General features: G+C 40.7%; 1 protein-coding gene across 1 annotated transcript in view; it reads right to left on the minus strand.

Moving 5' to 3' along the window:
* RAPGEF5 (Rap guanine nucleotide exchange factor 5) overlaps positions 1–27,584 on the minus strand; it is a 227,518-nt gene that overhangs the window by 96,384 nt on the left and 103,550 nt on the right. The window contains 2 exon segments of the mRNA XM_030308087.1: positions 6,168–6,293; positions 18,752–18,825. Of these exon segments, the coding sequence (XP_030163947.1) occupies positions 6,168–6,293; positions 18,752–18,825 (200 nt within the window).

Genomic DNA, 27,584 nt, shown 5'->3' on the forward strand with positions numbered 1-27,584 from the left:
TCTTAACTGGGCTTTTTAAAATAAACTTGAGTATTTAAAAAAACAAATGCCATAATGACAAATTTCTCTCTTCAAAAACGTTGAAACTCATTAAAAAAAAAAATCAGTGTCGGGACTTGCAATGGGCTTCTTGTGAGAACTTAAAAACAGAGCTAATGAGCAGATGGCTCCACCAGACAGCATGAACACGCCGCTTTCACTGGCAGCTCAGCTGCCATTTTCCTGGCAAATAAACAAATAAATAAATAATTGCAACAAACCAGAATTTAAAGAGCCCCGGAAGCGAACCACACTTGTAAGCCTTGCTGTGGAATGCAGAGGAGCATGGGTTGCTGCAATTGTGAAATGTGTTTATCAGGGGTCTTTCCCTCTCTCAATGTCTGTCACAGTAGTAAAACACTTGAATACACTTGAATCTCCATCTTGGAGATTACTTGTTTCCATGTGTGAATTTCCCCCCCAGCTCACTTGTAAACTTCTGGGAGGCATGAACCATCTTCTACCATTTTTTGTGTTACTCTGTGGCCATATTAATCCTGATCAAAAATGAACTAGAATCATTCATTCAAATAAGTCTCCTTCCTATGAAAGGGGACCTTAGCACGAAACCAACGCAAAGTCAAGTTTTTGTTATTAAGAAAAACAACATCATGTCTACACAGCGGTTTGTCAGGCGGGCAACTTAACATGTTATGAATTGCCCATTATATGTACCTGAATTCTGGCTTTCATTATTCAGCAATAATGTTACAAAATTCTGTTTGTAGTTAAGTAGTTTCTTGGTTAAACTAAATTGTTGATAAACTTTGAGTAATGCCATGGTTGCTCTAAACTTTACTTGCCTACATACATAATGCAAGTTTGAATACAGAATGATAAAACCACTTTTGCTTTTAGCGTTTCACGTAAAAAGAGGGCTTTCAACTATGCTTAGCCTTATTTTTAAAACAAAGTAATAGACCAAAGAGAAGTTGGAAAAAGGCAGAGACTAACTTTTAATAGGTGAAATAAGAGGGACAGCAGCCAGAATACCCTAGGTCTCCCCTAGTCATCTGTGAACAAGGAAGCCTTTGACGTAGGCAGAATTGCAGGATGAGGCTGCAGGAAACAGGGAAAAGGAAATCCTGGTTGAGGCTGAGTGACAGGGACGCTACCCTGGCAGCAGACCACGCCAAGGTTAAGTTTCAGAATGTGCAAAATCCCCTTCCCACCCATATTTCATAAGTGAATGGGAAAAGGGGAAGGAAGTAGGGTGGGTCCTCAGTCTTAACAAAGGAACTGGAGAAAACCGGTGGGGAGAGGGAGGGCTATAGACAGAGTCCCTAGGGAAGCACTGCTTAGCAGAGCTCTCACACACATTTTACAGACCCACATTTTTGCACTTCAGAATTTAGGAACTCACTTTAGCAGCTACTACTGCCATGTATACACTACAAGTCAATATGCTACCAAAGCTACATTTTAGGAATAGTTTGGTTCTTCTGGGCAATAGTACCATTGTGTCCCAGAAAAGTATCCACCTCTAGATATATTCTTTAATACAGCTATTTCACGGCTACAAAAGTATGAGCAGTTTACATGCTGTTCAAATCTAACTTAGGACTCAAACGAAGCAGGCACCTTCGCATTCTCTTTTATCCTTCCCACATCTGCCACCACCATCCCTTCCTTATGTAATTGTTCTGTCTGTTCCATGCAGGGTGGTCCTGGTCATTCCTCTTTCTTGAGATTATCATGATTCTGGATGTCCCAGGTTCCTGTCCTTATCAGCCCTGCCTCCTGCAATGACTGTGGAGAGAAGACGCAGCCAGAAGCCATCAGACTTGAGTCCGCTCTAGCCCAGCTCTCACATCACACTTTACCTCTGCTGTAACAGAGAATCCTGTTTCCCTGGGTATAAATTCTTCTTCTAACTTCTGTGTATCTCTCTGGAGATTATCAACACTGTCTCCTTATATCTCAGTTATCTGCGTCATTGTCTTCTCTCTACACCTGACTGTACTTCTTCAGGGTAGAAGCCACCATAGTTATTCTGAATCCCCTAGGACACCGGCTTTAATAAAGGTATATGGAATGAATAAATGATCAAGAGCATTCTAAAATAACAGCTTAGTAATGCCAACTCAGATTACATGGGTCAAGAGAGCATCCCTAAAATCACAGATAATTCTGAACAAGGCGCACACATCATTGCAGGAAATGCCAAAGCTTTGGCTAAATTAATTTTAATTATTAAAATTAAAATCAGTTAATTTTGTGGCTACCAGAGACTCTGTCTGCCCAAGGTATTTTCCAATGGTCTGGTATGAGAAGATGGTTTATGCGGTTCCCATGCTGTAAGCCAGAACCCTGACCTGACAATTTGCCAGGGAGATAAACACTGAGTGCTCTAGATACTCAGGTGTCTGTGTCTCAGACACCTGAAACATACTGCAGGGAAACAAAGCAAGGTAAATGTCTTGTAGCTTTTCACCAAAGGTGACCAACCATTCTAATGCTAAACGGAACATTCTTATGGCTACCACTATACCAAAGAAGCCTTAATAAAAACTGAAACAATGCTTAATATAACACACATTCTTACCCCGCACCCCTCCCCATCACCAGCCATCAAATACTGCCAGTTTTACCATCTCAGTGACTCCTGTCATCTACAGCCTTCTTATTTCCCAAGTTACCACCTTGGTTCAGGCTTTCACCTTTCACTGATTCACTATCATAGTTTTCTAAGGATTCTCTCCAACACTTTCCTCTTTTCCACTCATTTTTTCCTCTAAGCCAATGCCAGAAAGATCTTAGGAAGACCGCACCTGATTGTGCCACACTTCCCTTCATTGATGGCTTCCCTTTGCCAGAAAGGCAAGCCTAAACTCCTTTCAGTGCCTTATGAGGTCTTACACAAATGAATCGTAACCTCTCTTACAGCCCACTCCCCTTCATTCCCCATGAATCGCTCAGGGCTCAAGTCATGTGTCTTTTGCTAGTCCTGTGACTTCGAGGCTCTTCCCTGTCAAACTGTGCTGTGACCATTAGCCTTCCAGGTCAAGCCTGAACGTCCCCATTTGGTAACATGTGCCCCTTCCTCTGTTAATATAATCAGATTAAGATGGGGAAATATGATGTCTACATAAGAGGAAATTTCTTTAAAGAGTTGATGACCCAATGTTAATCCCACTATCATCATGTTTAGAAGAAATAACCAACTTCTGTCCCCTTCTTCAAGTTCTCACATCATAATTTTCAACACTTAGTAATGAACGTTGCTTAATTTTACCTACAGCTTGTTAATATAAAATAAGAAAACCAAGTGCTTCCTGAGAAACTTGTGCTGATTACACATTTAAATATTTTTCTTTCAGAAATACCTTGGCAAAAGCACAGTGAAGTGTTTCTCTAATTGCATGCATTTATAATAATGGCATTGGCCAGTTTAAGAAAATATTAGAAATGCCCTACCCAGAAAGCTCTAAGCTCCTATTTGTAACAAGATGTGCCAGCAACAAAAGCTTTATTCTTTTTCTATTCAGTAGTACTTTAAGAAGGAGCTGTTTCATTTTGGCACTATGCATTTAAAGGGATGTGGTATTCTAGAAGTGTAGATGCAGTGTAGTTTAGTTAAAAAAAAAAAATCAATGGGTAACTTAGATTCTAACTCAAATTTCACCATTGTCTACTTAAATAACTTTGGCCCAGGAATGGTAGATGACGTAGCTGAAGCATTTTAAAATCGTAAAAGAAAGGAAATCTGTATCTAACTCCGGGGCTTGGTCATTATTGTTACTGTTGTAAAAGAAGAAACTGCGGGCCTAGGTTTACATTAAGTAAATGACCGTTTCCTCTGTACATACTGCGTGTTATCCCCGGGTTTTCATGAGCCAGAGCAGATGACTGCCACTGAAAAGAGATTGAGGGCAGGGAGCACAGTGAACTCAGAGTGCAAGCCAATGTGTATACAGCTCTATCAAATGCTCAAGACGTAAATGAGCAAGATAATCGACCAGATGGGTTTTTTTTTCCTAATACATTACTGCAAAAAGTATAAGCATCTAGTGTCAAATAATCCATAGAGTAGAGCCCTGTATAAATATCAGCTTACAGAGCAGATCAGTTCAACTGCTGTCATCTTGCATGGAGGGACATGGCAGAATGGCTGAGATTATGTTCATCACTAAGGAGGAAAGATCCTGAATATTCACCTCTCCTTACTCTAAACTGCAGTAGGTGAGGTCTAGTAGCAAAGGCCATAATGCCAATGTTTATTTATACACCTTTTTTCTCTCAGGAACATAAGTACTTCAGAGCTGGTAATGCATCCATATTACGACATTCATGCAAAAAGTAACAAACCTTAGTATTCTATTTTACGATCTTAAAATGAAGGATTAAAGAGAACAGAGAGTAGATAACCATAAGCAAAGCTGTAAATCTTATACCACTAAATTTCTATCCTAAGTTACAAGTCTTTACAATTACCAGCACCAAGTTCAGATTTCACTTATATATTTAGAGGATATGATAGTCTCATTAACTGTAACTATAATATTCTGGATTCAATTAAATGCAAGGCAAACGCAATACAGCTATCTTTTTAAATAAGCCTAAAGTTGTTTGAGGCATAAGGCTGATGATTTCTAGCCGTGGTTAAGTGGCACTCTATCTGTCTGACTTTAAAAGTTCTTGCCCTACCCTCAGGCTGTCGCTGTTCCACTGAACTGAATATGCAATTCACTGTAATACATATCATTCATTTTAAGGACCACTAGGAAAGATAAATGCTCACAGTTAAACCAGGTTGTGTTTTCATATGATCAATCATTAAGACTTATCCTGATTTCAGAGATGCTAAAATGTGGAGGAAACGTGCAATTTGAAATCAACAAAATATGGTAAATGAAAACTGTTGCTCTTCCAATTTAAATCAATCAAAAGGAATAATGTTTTGAGAAGCTTAAGTCACACACTAATCCCAAATATTCTAAGGACATGGCGGAGATTAAGAGTCAGTCTTTGACAGAGTCATCCTTCAGGGTGCTTTTAACAATTTAAACAAGTCCCTGAATTTTTCAATAGTCCCTAGTGAACTGAAGGCTCCTGACACGTCCACTCTCACTTAAAGTCAATGGTCCCCCTGAATAGCTCAGTTACGAGGCTTTGAAAGTGCTTAATCATATTCCCCCTCAAGACACCACTTGTTATGATGTGATGTTGCAGTTAGAGATGTGTTATGTTGACCTAAACAGCCTCCCATGCTTGAACATCTCACCTCCTCTCCTGCTCAGTAAAAATCTGACATTTGTGCTCATGGCCTTGGAGAAGAGAAGTCATGAAGCAATTTTTCCCCTTTGGAAAGGGTTGAAAATAAAATTCCACGGGAAAATTAAAATCAGAGGGAGACATGTTTATAAGCACTGAGGAATTTTCCCCTTCATGAGCAATCCTGGATAGTTGAGCACTGGGAGCGAAGTCTTACAAACAACAACACAAAGTCAGCAGACAACAATGCGTAGCAGAAGAAAGTGGTGCCATTGTTGCCCTGGCCTGACGGAAGGCATCTCAGTTCTAAGGCTCAGTCTGAATGACGGCTTTCAGGAGAACCGAGCACAGCGTCCCTTTCCTCCAGTTTAACTACAACTGAACAGTGTAACTTTTGTTGGAACACAAACATTCAGAAGATACTGGGAAAACTCTTCTTCTGACTCCCCCACTCCGGGGAAAGCATCTATAATCTGTTACTCTGCTCTCATTTATTTCTACTAACTCAGGATACATCTGTTTGCTAACTAGAGCCACCCCAGACTCAACATAGAAGTACATAGGAATATACTTTCAAAATTCATACCCCACAAATTATCTGATGGGCTGACATTCCCAAAGTCAAACTCGAAAGACATCAAATCAAAATCATAAATAGACATGCATTTGTACTTGCTTACATGTGTTCTTATATTTCTATGTGATTTACTTTCGGGAAGAGTTCTCTTATAAATCCAGTGTTATGAACGGCTGGCTTAGAGTTTTGAGCAACTGTCATTTTTACCAAGGAGTATGCTTTTGGGGGAAAAAAACAAAACTAAAGAATTTAAAATATTTTTTCCTTCAAACATACAACGAGGCAGAAACATTTTTCACCCCTTCAAGCCTGCATCCCCAAGAGAAAAAGGGCTTACGTGTTCAGATTTCTCCTGTTCCTTTTTGTCTGTCTGCAAAAACTGACAGTTTTCTCTTGCCAGCTTCTGAACCAGTTCAATTCGTCCGATGTCATCTCTCTCCTGGAGTTTGCACATCACTCCTGCCTTAAGAGTTGGAGAAAAAGCGAAGATATACTTAAATCCACAGTCCCAGGACATGACACCACTGGAAAATTCGCTTTATGATAAGCTCATCTCCTCTGTCGCCTGGAGTAAAGCATGGTCTTGGTAAAATATTTTGCCTTTGCAAAGTTGAAACTGTATTATTTTAACCTAGGAACGCCACAGCAAAAGTCTTCAAGTTGAGATCGTGTATCAGTCTACTTTAAGAGAGTGAAGGGCAGAGCAAACTAAGTCATTTGCTACTGAAGTGTGCTCCTGGTATGCCACTATTTGTTCCTGACAGCCCGTTTCCTGTTACATAAGCAAAGCCTCACAAGAGGTTAAAAACTCATGGGAAAGTTAGCCAGGAACCACTCTGACAAAAAAGGGTGAAATGATACAGAGTACTAAAAATACCAGTACACAAACTCCTAATTCTTTTACTCCACCAGATTATTCCATGTACAAACACACGGTGAACGAGAAGATCACACAATTTTTTTTTCACAGCTGGAAAGTTACTATGGGGCATTAGCAAAACCTCTTCAATGTCGCATGAAATATGGTAAAAAAAAAAAAGTTTATTAAAAATAAACTGGAAAAAGAAAGCTTAAAATGTCATCAGGGATTGGAAATGATCCATAAAGTATCACATTTTTTTTGCCAAAGTACCTAAGTAAAAATAATATGAAGGAGGACAATCTAGGACTTTTATTAGAAAACAAGTGTATTCATTATAACACAAATTATGAACTGTTCCTGCTCAAATTCTTTAAAAAATGGTTCATAGTGACATATCAGAAAATGATCTAATGAAATCTGAAGTTACTCTTGGCAGGAACAATCAAAATTTTGGATTCTTGTTTTATCTAGTACAACCTACAGGATTTGAATGGACTTAGCAACAGGACCAAATATGGAGAAGGGGCCAACAAGGATGCTCAACCTTATGGTCTTCATGGTTTGTGCAAAAGATACCCATTTTGTTGAGTGGGTATTGAAGAAATGGGACTATCCATGCCAAACAATGACTACATCTCTATTCCCACAGGCAAGGATAGCCTGTTATCTAGCAGTTTCTCCAACAACTAGGAAGGAAACAAAAAAATCCTTCACGTGGCCCAAATCAGATTCCCAGGGGACAGCAAGTGGAACTGCTCCACCAAAGTCTGCGATTTATTTTTAAAACATCCCTCACAAGTGGTCCTCCAGTTCATTTCCAAGACTTCCTTGCACAGGGATCGCTGGTTATCTTCAGACAGCCTTTGCACTGTTAGAGACCCGCAACTGTTAGAAAGTCCCTTACCACACTAAACTCTGAAATCATTCAACGTCAACCCATGAGAACTAGTTTTACCTTTAAAAGCAACCAAAACTAGGTCTGTTTCTCTTTCTTTTTCGACAGAGACAGTGCAAGTTGGGGAGGGGCAGAGAGAGGGAGAGAGAGAAAATCCCAAGTTGACTCCCCACTGCCAACACAGAACCCAACCAGGGGCTCGAACTCATGACCTGAGCCAAAACCAAGAGTTAGATACTTAACCAACTGAGCCACCTGAAACTAGGTCTATTTCTTATCCAATATGACAATCTTTCAAATACTTAAACACCAGTATTTATTATATCCTTTTAATATTGTCCATATATAACCACCCCACCCCCCAGCTCCTAATTTTATTCATTCATTCACTTACCCAACAGTAACTTCGTTATGTGAGTAACAAACAAAGTCAGGAACTACAAGTTCTAGGAATATAGCACTGAACTACCATAACAAAAAAGCCCCACAGGCCATGAATCTTACATTCACTAGGGGATGAGGATTATGTAACATATATCAGATGGTAAGATATGATACGATGGAAAATAAAGCAAGGCAAGGGAGTAGAAGAAATGACTGGAGGTGTTATAAAGACAGGTGTGTCAGGGAAGGATTCTTTAGTAAAATGAGATTTGAATGGAAATCTCAAAGAAGCAAGGAAGAAGGGCACCTGGGTGGCTCAGTCAGTTGAGCATCTCATTCTTGATTTCAGCTCATGACATGATCTCAGAATTGGTGAGTTAGAGCTCTGCATCTGGCTCTGTGCTGACAGTGCAGAGCCTGCTTGGGATTCTCATCCTCTCTCTCTCTCTCTCTCTCTCTGTCTCTCTCTCTCTCTCTGCCCCTCCCCTCCTCACACACTCTCTCAAAATAAACCAACTTAAAAAAAAAATAAAGGAAGCAAGGAAGGTTCCAGGCAGAGGAATACAAGTGCAAGGTCCCTGAGGCTTGAATGTGCTTGGCATGTTGAGGGAAAAGCAACAAGAATGGCTTGTTGTTCAGCACGGCCGAAGCAGAGTTGGTAAGGGGGAGACTTACCCCCTCTGAAACTGCCAAAGAGGTGATGCGGGACCGCATCACATTGTTTCCATACAGGCTGGGTAGGGGGTTTGGTTTCTTTTTCTGAATGAAATGGAAATCCTTTAGAAGGTTTTGAATGTAGGAATGGCATCATCTGACTTACATTTTAACAAGATCATCCTGTCTTTTGGGTTGAGAAAACACTGTTGGGTGGGGAGAAGTAGCTGAAACCAGAAGACCCATAAGGGACTGGTTTTCAGAGAAGAGAAGTCTTGGAACTTTTAGTGGTGGAACTGGTGAGAAATGGTTAGAATTCGAATATTTTCCAAAGGTAGGGCAGCAACTGGGTTTAGCCTGAGCAACTGGGAGGGTAGGGTTGTCATCTACTGAGATTGGGAAGACTGGGGAGGAAGATAGCCCTGAGGTATCTAAGTGCTGTTGCCTGGTTGGCCACTTGGTGGCTCAGAGGGGAAGTCCAGGCTGGTGACAGGAATTTGGGAGACATCAGTGTACACAGTATTTAAAACCCGAGGAATAAGAGAGGTTACAATGCAGTGATGTAAACAAAGATAACAAGGAATCCGGGAACTGAGTCCCATGTTTGGATGCTGGAAAGATGAGTAGTCAGGAAACGGGACTAAGAAGGACAGGCTCCAGGAGGAGACCCTGGGGAGTAGTGAAGGGGTTTCAAGGAGAAGGCAAAGAAAAACTGTATCAAATGTTGCTACAATATCAAATAAGATGGATTGAAACGGACACTGAATTTGACAGCCATAATTGGTGACTTTGAATATAGCTTTTGTTTTGTTTCTTTTTGTTTTGGTTTTTGGGGGAACAAAATGGTGGTAGGGAAAGAAGTTGTATTAGCCTGGGTTCAAAAGAGAGTGACAACTCTTCTGAATTGTTACAAGCAACAGGATACTAGCTAAAGAATGATTGCTTGCTTGCTTGTTTACAGTGATAGATATGTTGGCCTTTTAATCTTTATTAGAAATCATCCATCATGGAGGGAAATTTGATGATGCAGGAAGGAGAGAGGGCATTTTTAGGAGTCGTGTCCTTCAGACGTGAAGAGAGCATCACGATCTACTCTCAGTGGGAGGATGGTGAATATGTCACTCACCAACACAGGAGGGCAGGTGAAGTACAGGGTAAATAGGTAGGCTGGCACATTTCATAGTGGGAAAATGGGAAAATTCCTTTCTGAAGGCTTCTATTTCCCAGAAAAATAAGTCAAGTTATCGGCTGAGAGTAGGGCCTGTGAGAAGATGTGGAGGCATGATGAGAAAAGAAAGCATGTAATGGTCATTTCAGTTGCAAAGTTTGGCCAACTTTTTTTTGTAAAGGGCCAGAGTGTCAATGTTCCAGGCTTAGTGGGCAATGTGGTCTCTGATGCAACTACCCAATTCTGCAGTTTTAGTGCAAAAGCAGAAGACACAATAGGTGAGTGAGCACATCTGTGTTCTAATAACGCTTTATTTACAAAAACAGGGAGCAGACTGTAGTTTACCCACTGACTTAAGAGGAAACAGGACAAGAGAGGCAGAATCAGACAGTCAAGCATTGCAAAGGGCCCCCTTGATTTTATTGTTAGATCCTTTTACCCATCCTAGCCATCCTCCTTGGAGGATATTTCTGTTTGTCAGGATTTTAATGGAGCCCATAACCTGACACAACACTATATGGGCTGATCTTGAAGAGGCACTTTTAATCAATAACAGAGAAAGTATAAGAGGATCAGTGGTGTTAAATATCCTCCTTTAAACTAAAAAGAAAAGGAAACTTTGGGGGGAATTCCTATACACAAATGATTAGCATCCTTTAAATGCTTTGACACTTCAAGGACTAAGTTTGTGTTAGTTACAAAATTCATTTCTGTTAGCCAGCTAGAATTTCTTCTTTCTCCATCCACATCATCCTCACGGTGTTTAACATACTGTCTTGTTAGTGGAGAGAGGCGGCTCATGACCCTGTGACATTAGGACCTGCCCTGTGGTTGTTTATTCAGTAGTATGATGCATTAATCCTAATCTTTCTCTGCTCCCCAGTGCGGTGCCCTGTACAAAAGAGGGTGTGTGTGCAAATGGGGCCAGGAAGGGGGATACACAAGAGGAAAATGTCTTGGGACTAAATAGACACACAGGACTGAACCTGTTACTTCTTCTTATCAACACAGGTGCCAAAGTTAACTGGGCTAAGCTCCCATGTGCTCTGATTTGAAGAGTCTTTCCTTTGTCTGTGGGTCCCATATATGTTTTTTAAATGACTGATAACATCAGGGTGGAATCGTGTAGAGAAAACTTAGAGACCTTGACTATTTCTTGGGGTTCTTGGGAACATGAGTTTTTAAGCAACTCTGAACATTTTTTATCATATGCATAGGATTCTAAATACAGACTTTAATAAGTAAATCTCATTTTTTTTACCTTTTTTTTTAATTAAAAAAACATTTTTTTTAACATTTATTTATTTTTGAGACAGAGAGAGACAGAGCATGAACGGGGGAGGAGCAGAGAGAGAGGGAGACACAGAATCTGAAACAGGCTCCAGGCTCTGAGCAGTCAGCACAGAGCCTGACGCGGGGCTCGAACTCACATACCACGAGATCGTGACCTGAGCCAAAGTCGGACGCTTAACCGACTGAGCCACCCAGGCGCCCCCTTTTTTTTTTTTTTTTACCTTTTTAAAAATGTTTATTTATTCATTTTGAGAGAGAGTGTGTGTGACAGCAGGGGAAGGGCAGAGAAAGAGGGAGAGAGTGAATCCCAAGTAGGCTTCGAGCTGCCAGCACAGAGCCCAATGTGGGGCTCGAGCCCATGAACCATAAGATCATGACATGAGCCAAAATCAAGAGCCAGACACTTCACCAACTGAGCCACCCAGGTGCCCTTAATAAGGAAATACATTTTTATTAGAGCCAGATACTTGGGTGCAGAAATTATGTATTTTAAACACAAAATGCTGTTACTTAAGAAAATGGGTTCCTAAGCAACTTAATTATTTCATATTTATAATTAAAACATCATATAATTAAAAAAGGAATATTGATGTCTTGATTTTCTGCTTTCTGCATAATTTCTAGGTACATTTTCGTAAAATCATCAATTCTACAACAGTGCTTCCATAACTGTCAAAAAAGGCTTTCAAGGAAGGTTATGAATGCTTCTTCATTCCCTGGAGAACTTGCAGCTCTGAGGGATGCCCATATATTCTAGATAGTTTCTAAGGTAGTCTTCTTGGGAAGTACCACGCTATGCCAGATGTTCTCTGGGGCTCTCTTTCACAGCTCTGTAATTTAGTAATTTAATTCAAAAAACCCCATGAATTTATTAATATATTTTGGGAGCTTTGTTATGGCAGGAGAAGCAAGATAAGTAACAGCCCTTGATCTAGACTTTCACATTCTTGAACTACTTAATTTGTCTATATGAAATTAATTATAAACAGTTTACCTAACATTGCTAAAGCAGAAAAAAAAAAGATTAATCTGTAACCGTCAGAAGAGTTATTTAAAAGTCTTATTTCAAGGTCTGCTTTGAAAAAAAATCTCTGTAATGTATAATTAAAGCTATTCATATGATTTTCAGTATTTGAGGAGAGAAATGTTATGAATGTAAATTAAAGTCTGTTTCCTTTGCAAATGGAGTCCTAAAAATGTTAGGTCCCTTCTTTCAGTGGTAAAATGAAGCTTGGACAGGATTCTGTCAGGAAAGGTTACAAGGATGATACATGAATAACCCACATGACAAAAGGTGAAAGAGCACAGGTTACGTATGAAAACATCATCTGCATTATCTTGACTTTAAAAATTACTTACTCTAAAACACTGAGATCAAACATCATGCAAAAGAAGGAAAACCAGGATCAAAGAGTCCACTTTTCAAGTAAGCACTTTTGCAACGCCACAATGCTACTTAATATGAATTCAAGGTGTTTGGATAAATACTTATTCATTACTACATAATAGGGTCATTTCTTTAATAATTAAATGTCACACAGAAATTCATAAAATAATTTTTTTTTGCTACTTTAAACAGAAAACTCAAATAATAAAACACTGATGGGTTGGGACAATATATTACATGATTCAACTGTACGTTATCTATTTCCTAAACAACAAATATTAAGAATCCTTCGGGCGCCTAGGTAGCTCAGTTGGTTGGGCGACTGACTTCGGCTCAGGTCATGATCTCACAGTTCGTGAGTTAGAGCCCCGCATTAGGCTCTGTGCTGACAGCTCAGAGCTTCAGGTTCTGTATCTTCCCTCTCTCTACCCCTCTCCTGCTCACGCTCTGTGTCTCTCTGTCTCTGAATAATAAATAAACGTTAAACAAATTAAAAAAAAAAAGAATCCTTTCCAGGAAAATTCAGAAGACAATTCACACTAAATAATAATAGTAATAATAATAATAATAACAAGATTAATAACAAATAAAATATAATAAATATATTAAATATATATTAATACTGTAACATAATATGCAATATATAATAGAATATATTATATAGTAATTAACTAATTATAGTATTTATTATATAAGGATATATTAAATATCCTAATAAATAACAAATTTACAAATTAATAATAATCGTATTTTATTTTGTAGGGCAGCAGGTATTCACTTCTTAAATTCAGATAGAGAAAGAAAACTATTAAAATTTCTTCTTTGTTGGGATAGAAAAATCTATCTTTTTTAAAAAAGTGTATTTATTTATTTTGAAAGAGAGACAGAGCAAGCAAGCAGGGAGAGGCAGAGAGAGAGGGAGAGAATCCCAAGCAAGCCTCACACTGCCAACTCAGAGCCCGAGGCGGGGCTCGAATCCTCAAACCATGAGATCATGACCTGAGCTGAAACCAAGAGCCAGATGCTTAACTGACTAAGCCACCCAGGTGCCCCTATCTTTTTTTTTTTTTTTTTAATGTTTATCTATTTATGAGAGAGAGAGAGAGAGAAAGATAGAGAGAGAGAGAGAGAGAGAGAGAGAGAGAGAGAGAGAGATCAAGTGGGGGAGGGGCAGAGAGAGAGGGAGACACAGAACCCAAAGCTGGCTCCAGGTTCTGAGCTGTCAGCATAGAGCCTGATGCGGGCTGGAACCCCTAAACCATGAGATCATGACCTGGGCTGAAGGCAGATGTTTAACTGACTGAGCCATCCAGGCACCCCCCAAAATTTGTCTTTTGGTAATATAAAAACACACCCTTTCCTTTGGGAAAGGGCCAAGCTGCATCCACAGTGAAAAGTGCATGTGATAGATGCCCAGGGCATCACTAGCACAGGCCTGAGACCACATACTGGGGCATCACAGAGCCTCAGAAATGATTCAGTAACTCCTGGTTACTGTACAGGTGATGCACCAAGTTCAGAGAGGTTCATTTCTCTGGTCCTCCTCTTTTCTGCAATTACATGTGTTAAAAAAACACTTTTCGATTGGACAGACCCATCCTATACAAACACTATATGAAACTACATCCTGCCAGAGCATAGTGCGAGTAGGGAAGGAGGCAGAAACCTTATTATATGGACTTAATAACTATTATTTCCCTCAAATATTTTCAGGGGCACCTGGGTGGCTCAGTCGGTTGGGTACCCACTTTGACTCAGGTCATGATCTCACGGCTTGTGAGTTTGAGCCCTCTGTCGGGCTCTGTGCTGACAGCTCAGAGCCTGGAGCCTGCTTGAGATTCTGTGTCTCCCTCTTTCTCTGTCCCTCCCCCACTCACACTCTCTCTCTCAAAAATAAACATTAAAAAATTTTTTTTTTAATTTTCTTAATCTGTTATACTGACATAATCTCTTCTGATAAAACTAGAAACTACATTGTCATACATTTACATAGCTGATGAAGTCAAAGATTCATTGATTTCATATACTTGATTCCTTGAACTTTCAGACTAGAGTTGGGAGGACACCAATATTTTGTCTTGTTTTGACCTGAAATTAAAGCTCCAGTCTGTAAACATTACTGACCACACTGCTAAGCTGGGCAGCAAAGTAGACAAATAATAAAGAAGAAAAAAAAGCAAATTCTAATAAATTTCAACATAAAGGATTTTGAGTGGTCATCTGTTTTCTATAATAGCTATTCCAGCCTTAAATAACAGCTTTCTTCAGTATATTAAAAAGAAGTCACATTTTGGCTATGGTAAATTAATCATCAAATATTTGGCAATTACTGTACATAATTAACAGTTACCATCACTTAATATTAAGATGATTGATACAAATGGAAGAGAGGAGACAACAAAAATAATTCCTGAATCCAGGGGTCAATGGCGACCTGAAGCAAAGCAAGAATTTCCAAAGTTCAATACATTATAAATTACTCATTGAAGATCTCATTAAGAGCCAGAAACTAGAACCTGGCAAAAATTCTATACATTTTGATAAAAATTCTTTAATCCTTTAGTCCTATATAAAGAGTGATAAAGAGGGGCACCTGGGTGGCTCAGTCGGTTGAGTGCCCGACTGCGGCTCAGGTCATGATCTCACAGTTCGTGAGTTTGAGCCCCGCGTCGGGCTCTGTGCTGACAGCTCAGAGCCTGGAGCCTGCTTCGGATTCTGCGTCTCCCTCTCTCTGCCCCTTCCCTGCTCATGCTCTATCTCTCAAAAGTGAATAAACATTAAAAAAAAAATTGTATAAAAAAATAAAGAGTGATAAGGATCAAGAGTTTAGATTGTTTCTCTATGTGTATGTATGTGTGTGAAGACAGCATATATAGAGACTAATACTGCAACCCAACCATGTCAGATGCCTTAAATATTCAAACCAGAGAGCAATGTGATAGACGATGATAATGGTAACAACTCATAGAGGCTCACTTGTTTGAGTACTTACTATGTGCCATGCACCACTCTGTCTCACATATATTCATCTAATCTTCAACTCAGCAATCATCCCCATTTTACAGATGTTAGAAAGGCGGTTTAGTATAGGCGTTGAAAGCCAGGATGTCAGAGCCAGACTGTCTTGGTCTGATTCCTGGCCCTGCCACTTACCAGCTCATCTGTGAAGTGGTGGTCAATACATTCCCTACTTCATAGGGTTCACTGTGGAGCGGAGAAAACAAAGAGCGTAGGAGAGTGTTTACGGCATCCGCATTGCTGCACAAGTGAACTCTCAATGCTATTTCAGTACAGGACTCTCTTGCCCAGGAGAGGAGAATAACTTGCCCAAGGTTACGGTGGCAGAGCCCAGAGGAGAACCCAGGCGTCTGGCCCCGGAGGCTGCACTCCACACCTCCCGTGTGCTGCCCAACATAGAAACTCTGATGTGCCAGGATTCCAGGCATTTTCTGTGCGGTATCATTTCAACCTCAAGACAACTTTATAATATCTCTGCTTTACAGAGGCGAAAATCAAGCGTGCCAGTCACTTGCAGGGACTCTGCATGCAGGGACACTATGGTGACAACAATGCTGACGCTACCCTGCAGCAGCCCACAGGTTTAGCCACTAAAGAACTTGTGTAAAAGCACAGGCTAGGAAGAAGGGCTGGGAAGCAAACCGAAGTCTATGTGCTCCCTTCACTCCACCCACACGTCACTGCATTAAAGTGGGAGTTTCTTAAGCAGGAAAGATATTTTTAGTGAGAAAAGGAGGAAAGGAGCTAACACATGAGGAGAGAACTAGAGTTTTATGGCAGGTGGGAAAGCTGTATACAAAACCCAGTCTTGCCATCTTAACCCTTTACATACCCAAAGTTTTCAACAGCATGAGGGCATTTTTCCCATAGTGGCATACTTTGTCACAGATGGGGAGGGAGTCGGAAACCAATTTCTACTTAACTTGCTTAAAATACGCTCGGGAGGGAAGACTGCAATAAGGTGAAATAGCACAGAGCATGGCACATAGATGCTCAATCCATTATATGTACATACACTAAACACCAAATTAATAAATTTTGGTGTCAAGGGCACACATGTGCACACACATACATTTATTTCTAACTCTGCCTCGGTGTCTGATGGTCAAATTCTCGAAGTTTTCTTTGAGCTCACCCTACCTGACTTGAACTACTGAGGATGCTACTCAGAGCATTTGGAAAGACGGACCCGCAGAATCGAACTGAAAACTGGTGCTTGTACGGTGGTGGCAGGTCAGACTTTCTTAGACACATCAGATGAGGTGACAGCTGCCTTCCTTCCTCTGTGGCCCTGGCCTGTAACACCCAGCATCATGCCTCCAGCGAACTTAACCTTTGCCTTTCAAACTAAACAGAATCTGTTCCTGATCTAATCATCAATTCACTGGTTTCTTTTGGTTTCATGATTTCATTCCTCTGAGCACCCTGCAGATGCGTAGTTACAACACTGTTGGAGAAGAAAATCACAAAATCCCAAAAAGCCAGGTCTGCGTATCCTCTTGAGACAAAGAAATAAAATTGCATTAAAACAGACATTTGCCCACAGAGTGAGTTTAAAAACAAAAAAATGAGTAACAGTTTATGTTTTGAAATATCTGTCCCACTAGTAATTTAATGATTTAAGAAACCTTTGAGGAAGTGTAGGATACACTAAGTTGGGGAATCCCTGACCAGGTTTCTTGAAAGCCTGAAATGCAACTTCGGTATGAACTTGAGGACTACAGCATTTTCAGTATGACCACATCAAAACAATTCCAAACAATTCCCTATATAAACTTACTGACACAGTACAGCCTGCGCCATCTTGACTGAAAAGGCTAACGTAATTATTTTTTTTTCCTATGGGAATGCAAATTGGTGCGGCCACTCTGGAAAACAGTGTGGAGGTTCCTCAAAAAATTAAAGATAGACCTACCCTATGACCCAGCAATAGCACTGCTAGGAATTTACCCAAGGGATACAGGAGTGCTGATGCATAGGGGCACTTGTACCCCAATGTTTATAGCAGCACTCTCAACAATAGCGAAATTATGGAAAGAGCCTAAAAGTCCATCAACTGATGAATGGATAAAGAAATGGTGATTTATATACACAATGGAGTACTACGTGGCAATGAGAAAGAATGAAATATGGCCCTTTGTAGCAACGTGGATGGAACTGGAGAGTGTGATGCTAAGTGAAATAAGCCATGCAGAGAAAGAGAGATACCATATGGTTTCACTCTTATGTGGGTCCTGAGAAACTTAACAGGAACCCATGCGGGAGGGGAAGGAAAAAAAAAAAAAAAAAGAGAGGTTAGAGTGGGAGAGAGCCAAAGCATAAGAGACTCTTAAAAACTGAGAACAAACTGAGGGTTGATGGGGGTGGGAGGGAGGGGAGGGTGGGTGATGGGTATTGAAGAGGGCACCTTTTGGGATGAGCACTGGGTGTTGTATGGAAACCAATTTGACAATAAATTTCATATATTGAAAAAAATTTTTTTTAATGTTTTATTCATTTTTGAGAGAGAGAGAGCAAGCACGTGAGTGGGGGAAAGGCAGACAGAGAGGGAGACACAGAATCTGAAGCAGGCTCCAGGCTCTGAGCGGTCAGCACCAAGCCTGATGTGGGGCTCGAACTCATGGACCCTGAGATCATGACATGAGCTGAAGTCAGACACTTAACCAACTGAGCCACCCAGGTGCCCCATTAATGTAATTATTCTGACTACAATCAACAGATACAGAACTTGGAAGGTGAAGTGCAATGGGTCAACCAAGCCAAGAATCTTCAAATGTTCCGATTTACATCAAGTTAGCAGTTGAGAGCACTAGGGTGGCTCAGGTCTTTATTCCTTGCGTTAGATGCTGGGCGTTGGCACAGAAAATTTGGCAGGTGAGGCGTCACACTCCTCTGTCTGGCCAAGCCCTGGCGGTCGACGCTGCCGGCTCGCAGATTCTTCTCCGCCATCTCCAGGGGGTGGTATGCTCTAAGGTGATCTCTCCCGCTCCTTCACTTACTTTCCTTGCTTTCTATGGGAAGTGGAGTATGTCTGCCTGTCTTTCCCTCCCTCATGAGTCAAATTATAAGTATCATTAACAATTTAGGGCCCTTCTTGTGAAATGCCTCTTTATCAAAAGCAAGCACTTTGTTCTCAGTAGTATCACTATTTACAGAACACAGAAGGTCAAACCTGTATCATTTGCAAACCCCTGTGTTATCTCACAACTGTCAATGCAGACGACAAGGGTAACGAGGAACTGCCACAGAACTGATCATACCTGAGAATCTGGAACACCTTCAGCTTCTGCCACAATTACATGTTTGTCACCATTGTCTTCATCTTGTTCAATTGCTTTAAGCAAAGAAAAAGAAAAGAAAAGGAATGTTAAAAACAATGTAGCATCATAAGAAAGCAGTTTTAGATATTTCCTTTCAGATGGCAATTTGGCAAGAAAAAACAATGTTAGGGAGATTCACAAAATGTAAATATCAGTGCTATTTTTAATTATTTAGATGGAACTTTAATTGCGTCGGGCACTCCTCATGTACATTTTCTTGTTTATTAAATCAATGGCAGTGGAACAGTTTGCTCTTGTAGGTTCTTCACCTAAACCTGACCAGCATGTCAGTACTGTGCTTCATTCTAACGGGATTTAGGGTGTAGTTGAAGGCTTCTACCAAGTTGATCGGAGAACAGTAATTTTTTTTAAACAATGTGGGTTTCTTGGCTGGTAGTTTACAGTCCATAATAAAGAAAGCATAATTGTAAATTTAGACCGCTCAGTGCACTGTTTCCACAAAATTCCAAACTGGGGAGTCTTGAATCTACCTCTGCTCCTGTATCTTCCCAGCATCTCCCTATCCAAGTCCTTATCACCCCTTCTGCACTCAGGCAACAATCTCCTAACACAAAGCTCTTGATTCCACCCTCTCCTTCATACAGTCCAGCTGGGGCACAATTGCTAAAATAATCAGTCTCAAAAAATAAAACAAGTACCATGCTTTGGTCTATATTATCGCTTATCTTATCAAGTATAAATTCCCTGTTTGTCATTGAAGGTCTTCCTTGAATTCTCTAGCTTCCTCCTAACCTGCAACTTCACACTGACATTCAATACAACCCTGATCCAGGCGGACCGACTTGATTATTTTGTTCTTTGTACAGTTGGCTCTTTCACCCTAAAAATATTTCCTGAGTGGTGACTGTGTGCCTGGTACTGAGGCTACTCCTGCGAGCAAGGCCAATAAACCTTGACTTCATGAAGTACACATCCTGGCTGGGAAGAGAGACAATGAACAACAACAACTACTACTACAACTAACAATAACAATAATGATAATGGTAACGATGATAACAGTAAAAATAGTAAGATGGCATTAGAGATCATGAGAAATGGGGCAATGACAGAAAACCGACAGGGAGAGGTCACACTTGAGGGAGGGAGGCAGGGATAGCAGTTCCCTGAAGAAGTGACACTTGGGGGGAGACCTCAAGGTTGAGATGGAGCCACCCATGGCAGATGAGAGTGATAGGAGACAAACCCAGAGAAAGCACAGCCCAGCGTGAATCCAGATTTTAGCCTAAGAACATGGGAAAGCACAATGGAATTTTAAATTAGAATTGCATGATTTGATGTGTATTTTCCAAAGTTCTTTTTGACTTCTTTGTGGAGAACAGACTTAAGAGAAGCGAGAGAGGAAATAGGGAGCCACTTAGGTGACTCTTGTTAACATCTTTTTTTTTTTTTAAGTTTATGTATTTATTTGATAGCTAGAGCACGAGCAGCGTAGGGGCAGAGAGAGAGGGAGAGAGGATTCCAAGCTCTGTCAGTGTAGAGCCAGATGCAAGGCTCAAACCCACAAACAGTAAAATTATGATCTGAGCCAACGTCGGACACTTAACCAACTGAGACACCCAGGTGCTCCCAACTGCCGACATCGTGACTAGAAATGACAATGGCTCAGACCGGGAAGGTGGCAATGAGCTGCAGAAACATGGAGGATTTGAGCTGACTTTTTAGACAAAATGGACACCACTTGCCAATGAACTGAACATGGTTGATGGCGGAGAGAGATGAGGAGAAGAAGCAATCAAGGATGACTCCTAAGTAGAATAAGTTATTCCTATCTTCTGTGCCATTTATTCTTTTGCACTCTCCATCAAAAGCAGGGCAAAAATATTACCAACCTTACTGACAGTGAGGTCATGCACTGTACTTATGGGTTCACTTTGCATGGTTTTGTGTACCAAATACTGTGCTTTCCGCTCTATAGTTTTTAAAGCACCGTTTCATATTCCCTTTGCTTTTGTATGCCTTTTCTGCCTACTGTGAGGTGCTTACCACAGAGAGCACCTAAAATGCTGTGCACACTATATGAGCTCTGTAAAAACTAACTGGATCAACAGTTCCCTCCCCAAGTGCCCCCAACGGCATGGCTTGACTACGCCTACTTACATGAACTACTTCTTTCATAACTATTTATGAAAAAAGAGGGGAGGGAAATTCTTGTATTAAACTCCATGAATAACTAGCCTAACGCCTATCACTGAGCATCTAGGGGCAAAGCAGCAACAGCGGAAGTGGACAGAAGCTTTTCTTCTCTTTCCAGCAAAAAGTTCCATTTGTGCTTGTTCCAAGGGGCTCCCCTATTGCTACTGCTGCCCAATTATGAAGAAAGTGAAGACGAAAGAAAAACTCTTATGTTTTCTCTGAAAAACTAGAGGTGAGAATGCCAAGGGAAAAATACAGAGTAACATTGTAAATTCCGCTTAAAAATGCAATGGCTATGGAAGTTTTTACTTCTATTTGCCTTTTACTCAACTAATTGAAACAAGGGAAGTCTTTACCTGTAATGGGGAATAATTCTTCTTGAGGGCAACTAACACGGGACAAGTGCATCTACATGAAGTGTGAACCATACCTTGGCACTTGATTTACACTTTAATTTCAACATTTGCTCTTTGAAGTTTTAGTTTTTAATTTTTAGAAGTTTATTTATTTTTGAGAGAGAGGGAAAGAGAGAAAGATCATGAGCAGGGCAGGGACAGAGAGAGAGGGAGATATAGAATCTGAAGCAGGTGCCAGACTTCGAGCTGTCAGCACAGAGCTGGATGCAGAGCTCGAACCCATGACCTGAACTGAAGTCAGACACACAACCGACTGAGCCACCCAGGTGCCCCATGAAGTTTGTTTTGATACAAATGAAGAAAATTAAATTTTTGAATATTTTGCCTTCTAAATTCATGTTTTTGTTTTTAAAACAATATTCTGGTGTCTAGGCACTTATTATTGCACACTGACACGCAGGGCAATGAAAAACAATTTCAGAATTGAGGGCTAACACTATTTTTTAAGATTTAGGCATGATTCTTAGTACATATACATAGAAACAAAGGAGAGGGGATTAGCATCAAAGCATAATTGGGATAAAGATTCAGTCCTGTATTTCTAGCTTATTCCCACGCAACAATACTCCATTTCTCATCACATCTTTGAAAACCTCAAAATTAGTTGTGCAGCAATACAGTTCGATTCACAGAGCAAGAATCACAAATACAAGGAAATTCAGGGACTTGGCAAGGTAATTCAGCAATCCATCTCAGTGCGCACCATGAAGACTCTCAAAGTTCTAGTAGACTCTTATCTTCAGTATCTTGATGACAAGGAAGAGTGTGGTCTTTTCCAACACATAAATAACATTATTTTCTTGGAAGCACTGAAAAAGTATGATTCCAAGAATATATTTCAGCCAGTAGTTCATATACGTCATTTGGGAAGAAAAGTGTACTTATTCTGGACTTCGGAGGATTTATCATCACCCTGGGAAGCGTCCCATATGAAATACAGTTAGTCACCTAAAAAGGAGTCTTCTAGGCATCCTTGAACATGAAGATTGAACATGTCAGGGAATACATACAAAGACAACTTTTCTCTTCACGCCTCCTAGTGGTGTGGCTCATGTGATAGAAAGAGGAGGAAGCAGTTATTTAGATTTTTTCAGCTGTATTTTTCTTTTATCTGGTCAGAGTAAGAGTAGGTTGGGGAAAATTTCCTACACAAATATTGATTCTGGGACATTTCCCTCCAGTGGAACACGTACACAGGAATGACAGCTTCTGGGACCGAGGGAGGCTGGGAGCCTCACTCTCTGCCAACACAAACCATCTCCTTATCTCTCAACCCAGAGTCTGAAAGCAAGAAAAGGCCTTTGAAATAACTTACACAACAAAAGTCACAAGCACAAGATCTAAAGCATATATTTTCAATAGTAAACATGAAAATCTACATGTTTTATGTGCTAAGTATATATGTGGATTACTAAGCACCAATTCACATAAGAGTACTTAGTTTAAATGCACCTATTTGTAAGTTAGCCAAGAGTCATTCCAGATGGACTACTGCAGACAGCCTTCAAGATTTCAGGGCTTGCCTTAATATCACTTCCTTGTTACCTTCAGGAGAACAGGTTTTCTCTCATGACTTACTAGGATGGTTGCTAAGACAACTTTCTTAATAACTCTACTAATATTATTATTTAAACACAAAGAAGACAGACGTCCTTTCACAACAATGCTTATTTAATTTCTAATCAATTTTGCAAAGGTAAGAAAGAGCCACACTAGCACAAATTAAACGCAAGGATCGCGACGTGCTAGGTGACTATACTTGAGAGTGTTCTTTACAAACCATTTTTTTTTTAATTTACACACCGTCCAAAAATGTCACCACACAGAGAAATTTAACATTTCATGTCCCAATGTGAGAAATCACCAAACACAGTCAAGAGAAGTAATTCGCTGAGTATTTTGCCAACAACTAAAGTTGGGGCAATAATACCATCTTTCACCTTCGGAGCATTTTTTTATGGAGGAAGGTTTCCTAACGGGTCTCTCATTTGAGGTTCATACATCCTGAAGACATGGACGGGGAAAGTCATCGCCATCTTATACATAAGGTGAAGTAACCTGTGCCAGCCCTCCCGGGATAAGGGATGTTTCTACAGTGGTGCCAGCCTGTGTCTGTCAAGGATGCAATGGTACCGTGCTGGTCAAAGTGCACATCAACAAGTCCATTCATGGGGGTCCTCGCCAGTATTTCTTTTTTCTCTTTTTTCTTTTCTAACGAAACAGAACAGAATAAACTAGAACAGGAAAAAAAATGTAAATGTCAAAATGCATCGCAACCAGTAACGTCAGGTACTGTTCACAAATGCGATGAGATGTGTACCAGGTGGGGCTGTTTTGTGTGTTCAATGGGTTGTGGACTTTAAAATGTTAGGAAAACACTGAGGTGCTTCCAGGCCATGGGAGGCAGAACCCAGTTCCTCATTATCTAAATAACCGGCTATTTTTTGTACCATTCCTGGAGAGGGGCCATAATATTTATTTTAGGAGGCCCCTCAACAACACTCCATCCACATTCAGCAAGTACTGCATTCCCTCGGAGCCGGCATGGAAACGAGCTGGCGGTGAGAAATGCTGATAGAGTCTATTTATTTTTGGTTACCAATATATAATCACAAATGCTTCAAAATGCTCAAATCTTTTCTATTTTTTAAAAAGTAAGGGGAAAAAGCTGTTGCAGCCTTCACTTCGTCACTTTTTTTTTTTCGTGTTAAAATTTGAAAACTACTGCTCCGTATTCACCATCAAGATTTGTTGTAGAGTATTATCATCTGGACCATCCAGAGTGCCCTTTCAACTTCTCTTTGAAAGCTGACCAATGCCTACAACATCTCTGTCCCAAATGCCTTTTCTCAGCCCCCACTGGTTTAGCCTGTGAACTGAACTTGAGACTGTTGTTTGAAAACTCTCTTTGCTGGTCATTATCATCCTTGAATCCTCTAAAAATGCAAGTTTCCCGCAGGCTCTCTTTTCTCTCTCTGCCTCTTTCCTCAGTGATCTTATCTGTTCCTCTGGTTTCAGTTTTCATGGTTATACAGGTTATTTCCAAATCTGCGTCTCCATCTCTGCCCTCTCCTCAGAGTCCCAGCCCACATCTCCAGTTACACTCTGAACGTTTTCATTTTGCAGACCATTGTGCACCTGCTAGGTACAAGCAGCTATGATAGCGTGGTGGTACCGCTTCTGTCCCCAAGGTGCGAGGACACGAAGGTCTGAAATCACCAGCATCGTGTCCACTAGATTTCACAAGCCTCCTCTTGCAGTATTTTAGTTTATGTCACCACCAGGTGTCTTCCTGTTCTTCCCTCCCCTCTGCCCTCACATCAGTCTCTCACTAAACCTTGTCACTTCTACCTCCGAAATGTCTCCACCTTCCTTCCTCTCTGTCAGGATCAGAGCTCAGGACTGCAACACCTCTGTCCCAGGTCACTGCCACAGCCTCCCAGCAGCCTCTTTTACAGTTCGTTCTCTCCTCCACAGACTTGGTGAGTCCGATCACAACAGCCCCCGATCCTTTCGGACTCCTGCCTCTCCCCACTCAGAGAACAGGAGAGTCACACAGGGGCCTGAGTACCAAGTCAGACTCCAGGGCCCCATCCCTGGCATTCCTGGTGCAGTGGGGCTCAGCATGGGGCTGTGCCGTTTGGACAGCTTTGACACATGTGATCCCGGCTCCGTGAACCATTCACGCTGAAGCCTCTGACACTCAACAGCTGGCCCAGAATCACACAGGAAGTCGGTGGAGGAGATCAAGTACCCAGGTCTGACTCTCTACCTGCTCCAATCCACCATGAAGACTTAAACTGTCCAAAATGAACTGAAAAGGAGTGAGACTGAAAACAAAGAACACAGGAGGCTTACAGTAAACAGTCTAATGAAAATTGACTTGAATTTCCTACCAGGAGTTCAGTCTGTAAAAGTTAGGGCCATAATGACTTACTCATTGCTAAGTGCTCCTACATACATACCCCTTTCCTTCAACTCTCACCATGCTTCCTAAACCCTGCTTTTATAGAAGAGAAGATAATAAATAATTAATAAATAAATTTCTTTTGCTGCACAAAAGAAAGGTATTGCTTTTACTAACATGTGAATATAGGTGTGTTGATGTTCTGGAAATGCACAGCAGTCAGGCAACATAATAAATCCACAGTGAGGAGGCTAAAATGAGAGGTAGCTGAAAAACTGCCATTTTCCCCATCTGATGCTCCAAGCTCTGCACACTTTGCTAGAGGCAGCTCATGCCACAGAGCGACCAGGTCTGGACTGCTTCCCTGCTGCCCAGCTGCCTGCATGATTTATCCTCCCCTCAGGCAGAGAGGATCCCCCTTCAATTCTTATGCCTTTGTCGTGTAGCCTAGACTCTTCAAATTTCCTCTCCCCCACTTTGTAATAGGTTTTTATAGTGTTTTCTTTTGAATACCATTTAATACATGTCCAGTCAATGGAAAAGTTATTCAACAGAGAAAAATGATAATGTCAAAAGAGCAAAGTGCATCCTGTATCAAATCTTAATTAGATCATAAATACTTGCTCCGTTGGCCAGAGTAATAAAGAACTAATCAGTACTTGAGCCCAGTAAGCTCTATGGTTGCCCTTCTTTTGAGGAAACATATCAGAAAAAAAACAAGTTTCCTTTCAATGCAAAGATGCCTTATACATGATCCAACTAAAATAAAACCTCAATTTAAAAAAATCGAGTTAACCTTAGCTACCATTTTTCTTCAGTGTTTATCTTCAGAGACAGAAGAGCTTTCATTTTTTAAGTGCCTTACAAGGATATGATCTGGTGACAGGACAGGTTCAGGCCAATCTGCTATAATCATACAGTAAAGGTATGAGCAGAGGTGGTACTGAGCTGATACAAGATGATTATTCATTTAAAAAGACCCTAGTGCACTTTTTTACTCTGTATCTCTCTCAGGAATTAAAATTCTAAAAGATTGATCTCAGGGAATAAAAGAAAAGTAATTTCTGAGTCTAACTATGTGCCGATGTGAAGCTACATGCTTTATGGCATCTCCTTTAACCGCCCCCCCCCCCAATCCCTAACAAGCCCCAGAGGCATGTGCTCCATTTCGTAGAGTAAGAAAATGAGCCTCTGGAAGCCACTAAGTCAAGTGGCTAATCTAGAACTGAAACTGAGTCTCTGGATTTGGCTTTTCCTGGCTATACAAATCTGCCTCTAGGATTGTAAAAAAAAGCAAACACAACAGGTTGTATCTACATGGACACTTAACTAAGGTTTTATGGTAGACCAGCAATCTACTTTTTAAAAATAACGTAAAAGTTTTCTGCCACTCATATGATGCTCATAAGCTTTTTTTTTAATTCCTGAATTGTCAGTAATGCTACTGCTAAATCTTCTCATTGTCATTACAGGGAAATTGTAAAACATACAGAGGAACCACCAAGAATTCCCTAAGAGTCCTTGTGTTTGCAAATACAAGCGAAGACACCAAATAGTTCAATCAATATAGCAATCGATGGAGGGGAGGCAGCTCAAGAGGAGGCCAAGGAAAGATGTGAAATTTTCCATAACTCTCATCTAATCCATCCTGCTAGAATTTAAAGAAACTTCCTTTTATTACACATTTGGGGAAAAATACGGCACCATTCCTACAGTCCTTCTAGCACATGACCTTTGTCAAGTTATATCAATTCACCAAACTTCAAGTTCATTACTTGAAGAAGAGAGATGTTAACAATCACCACCCTATAGGCTGGGTATGTGGAAGAAAGGATGGACGTAAAGTGCTTGATCAAGGGTAGCTACCTTATACTCCAACATGGTAATGTGCTTTTTTCCTTTTGCATTTTCATCCATGGATGGGGCCTTTCTTCTCATCAGACCCACCCACTATTGGGGTAGAGTGCAGGATAAGGAACATAGAAACAAAGTCATTAGTATTTGTATTCTGACATCCAAGTTAGGATTTTGCCTTGAAAGGGCAACATTTACAAAGAAATGTTACCTTCCTTTGCACATCAAAAACTAACTCTGGAAGTTCAACTCTCAAATCCCTCTCTCCTGAGCCAGGATAAGCCACAGGCTTGTCCCCCTCAAGGAGCTGTCAGGAAGTAATGGGCTAGGAAAGCTCAAGGCTATTCTCAGGATACTGCAAGTGGACTGTTGGGTTTGGGGGACAGGGCACTAAAGATGGTAGACCAGATGTCTACAGATGGCAGCAGAGATGAAAGGTAAG

This window comes from Lynx canadensis, chromosome A2 (assembly GCF_007474595.2).
Source record: "Lynx canadensis isolate LIC74 chromosome A2, mLynCan4.pri.v2, whole genome shotgun sequence".
NCBI lineage: Eukaryota > Metazoa > Chordata > Mammalia > Carnivora > Felidae > Lynx > Lynx canadensis.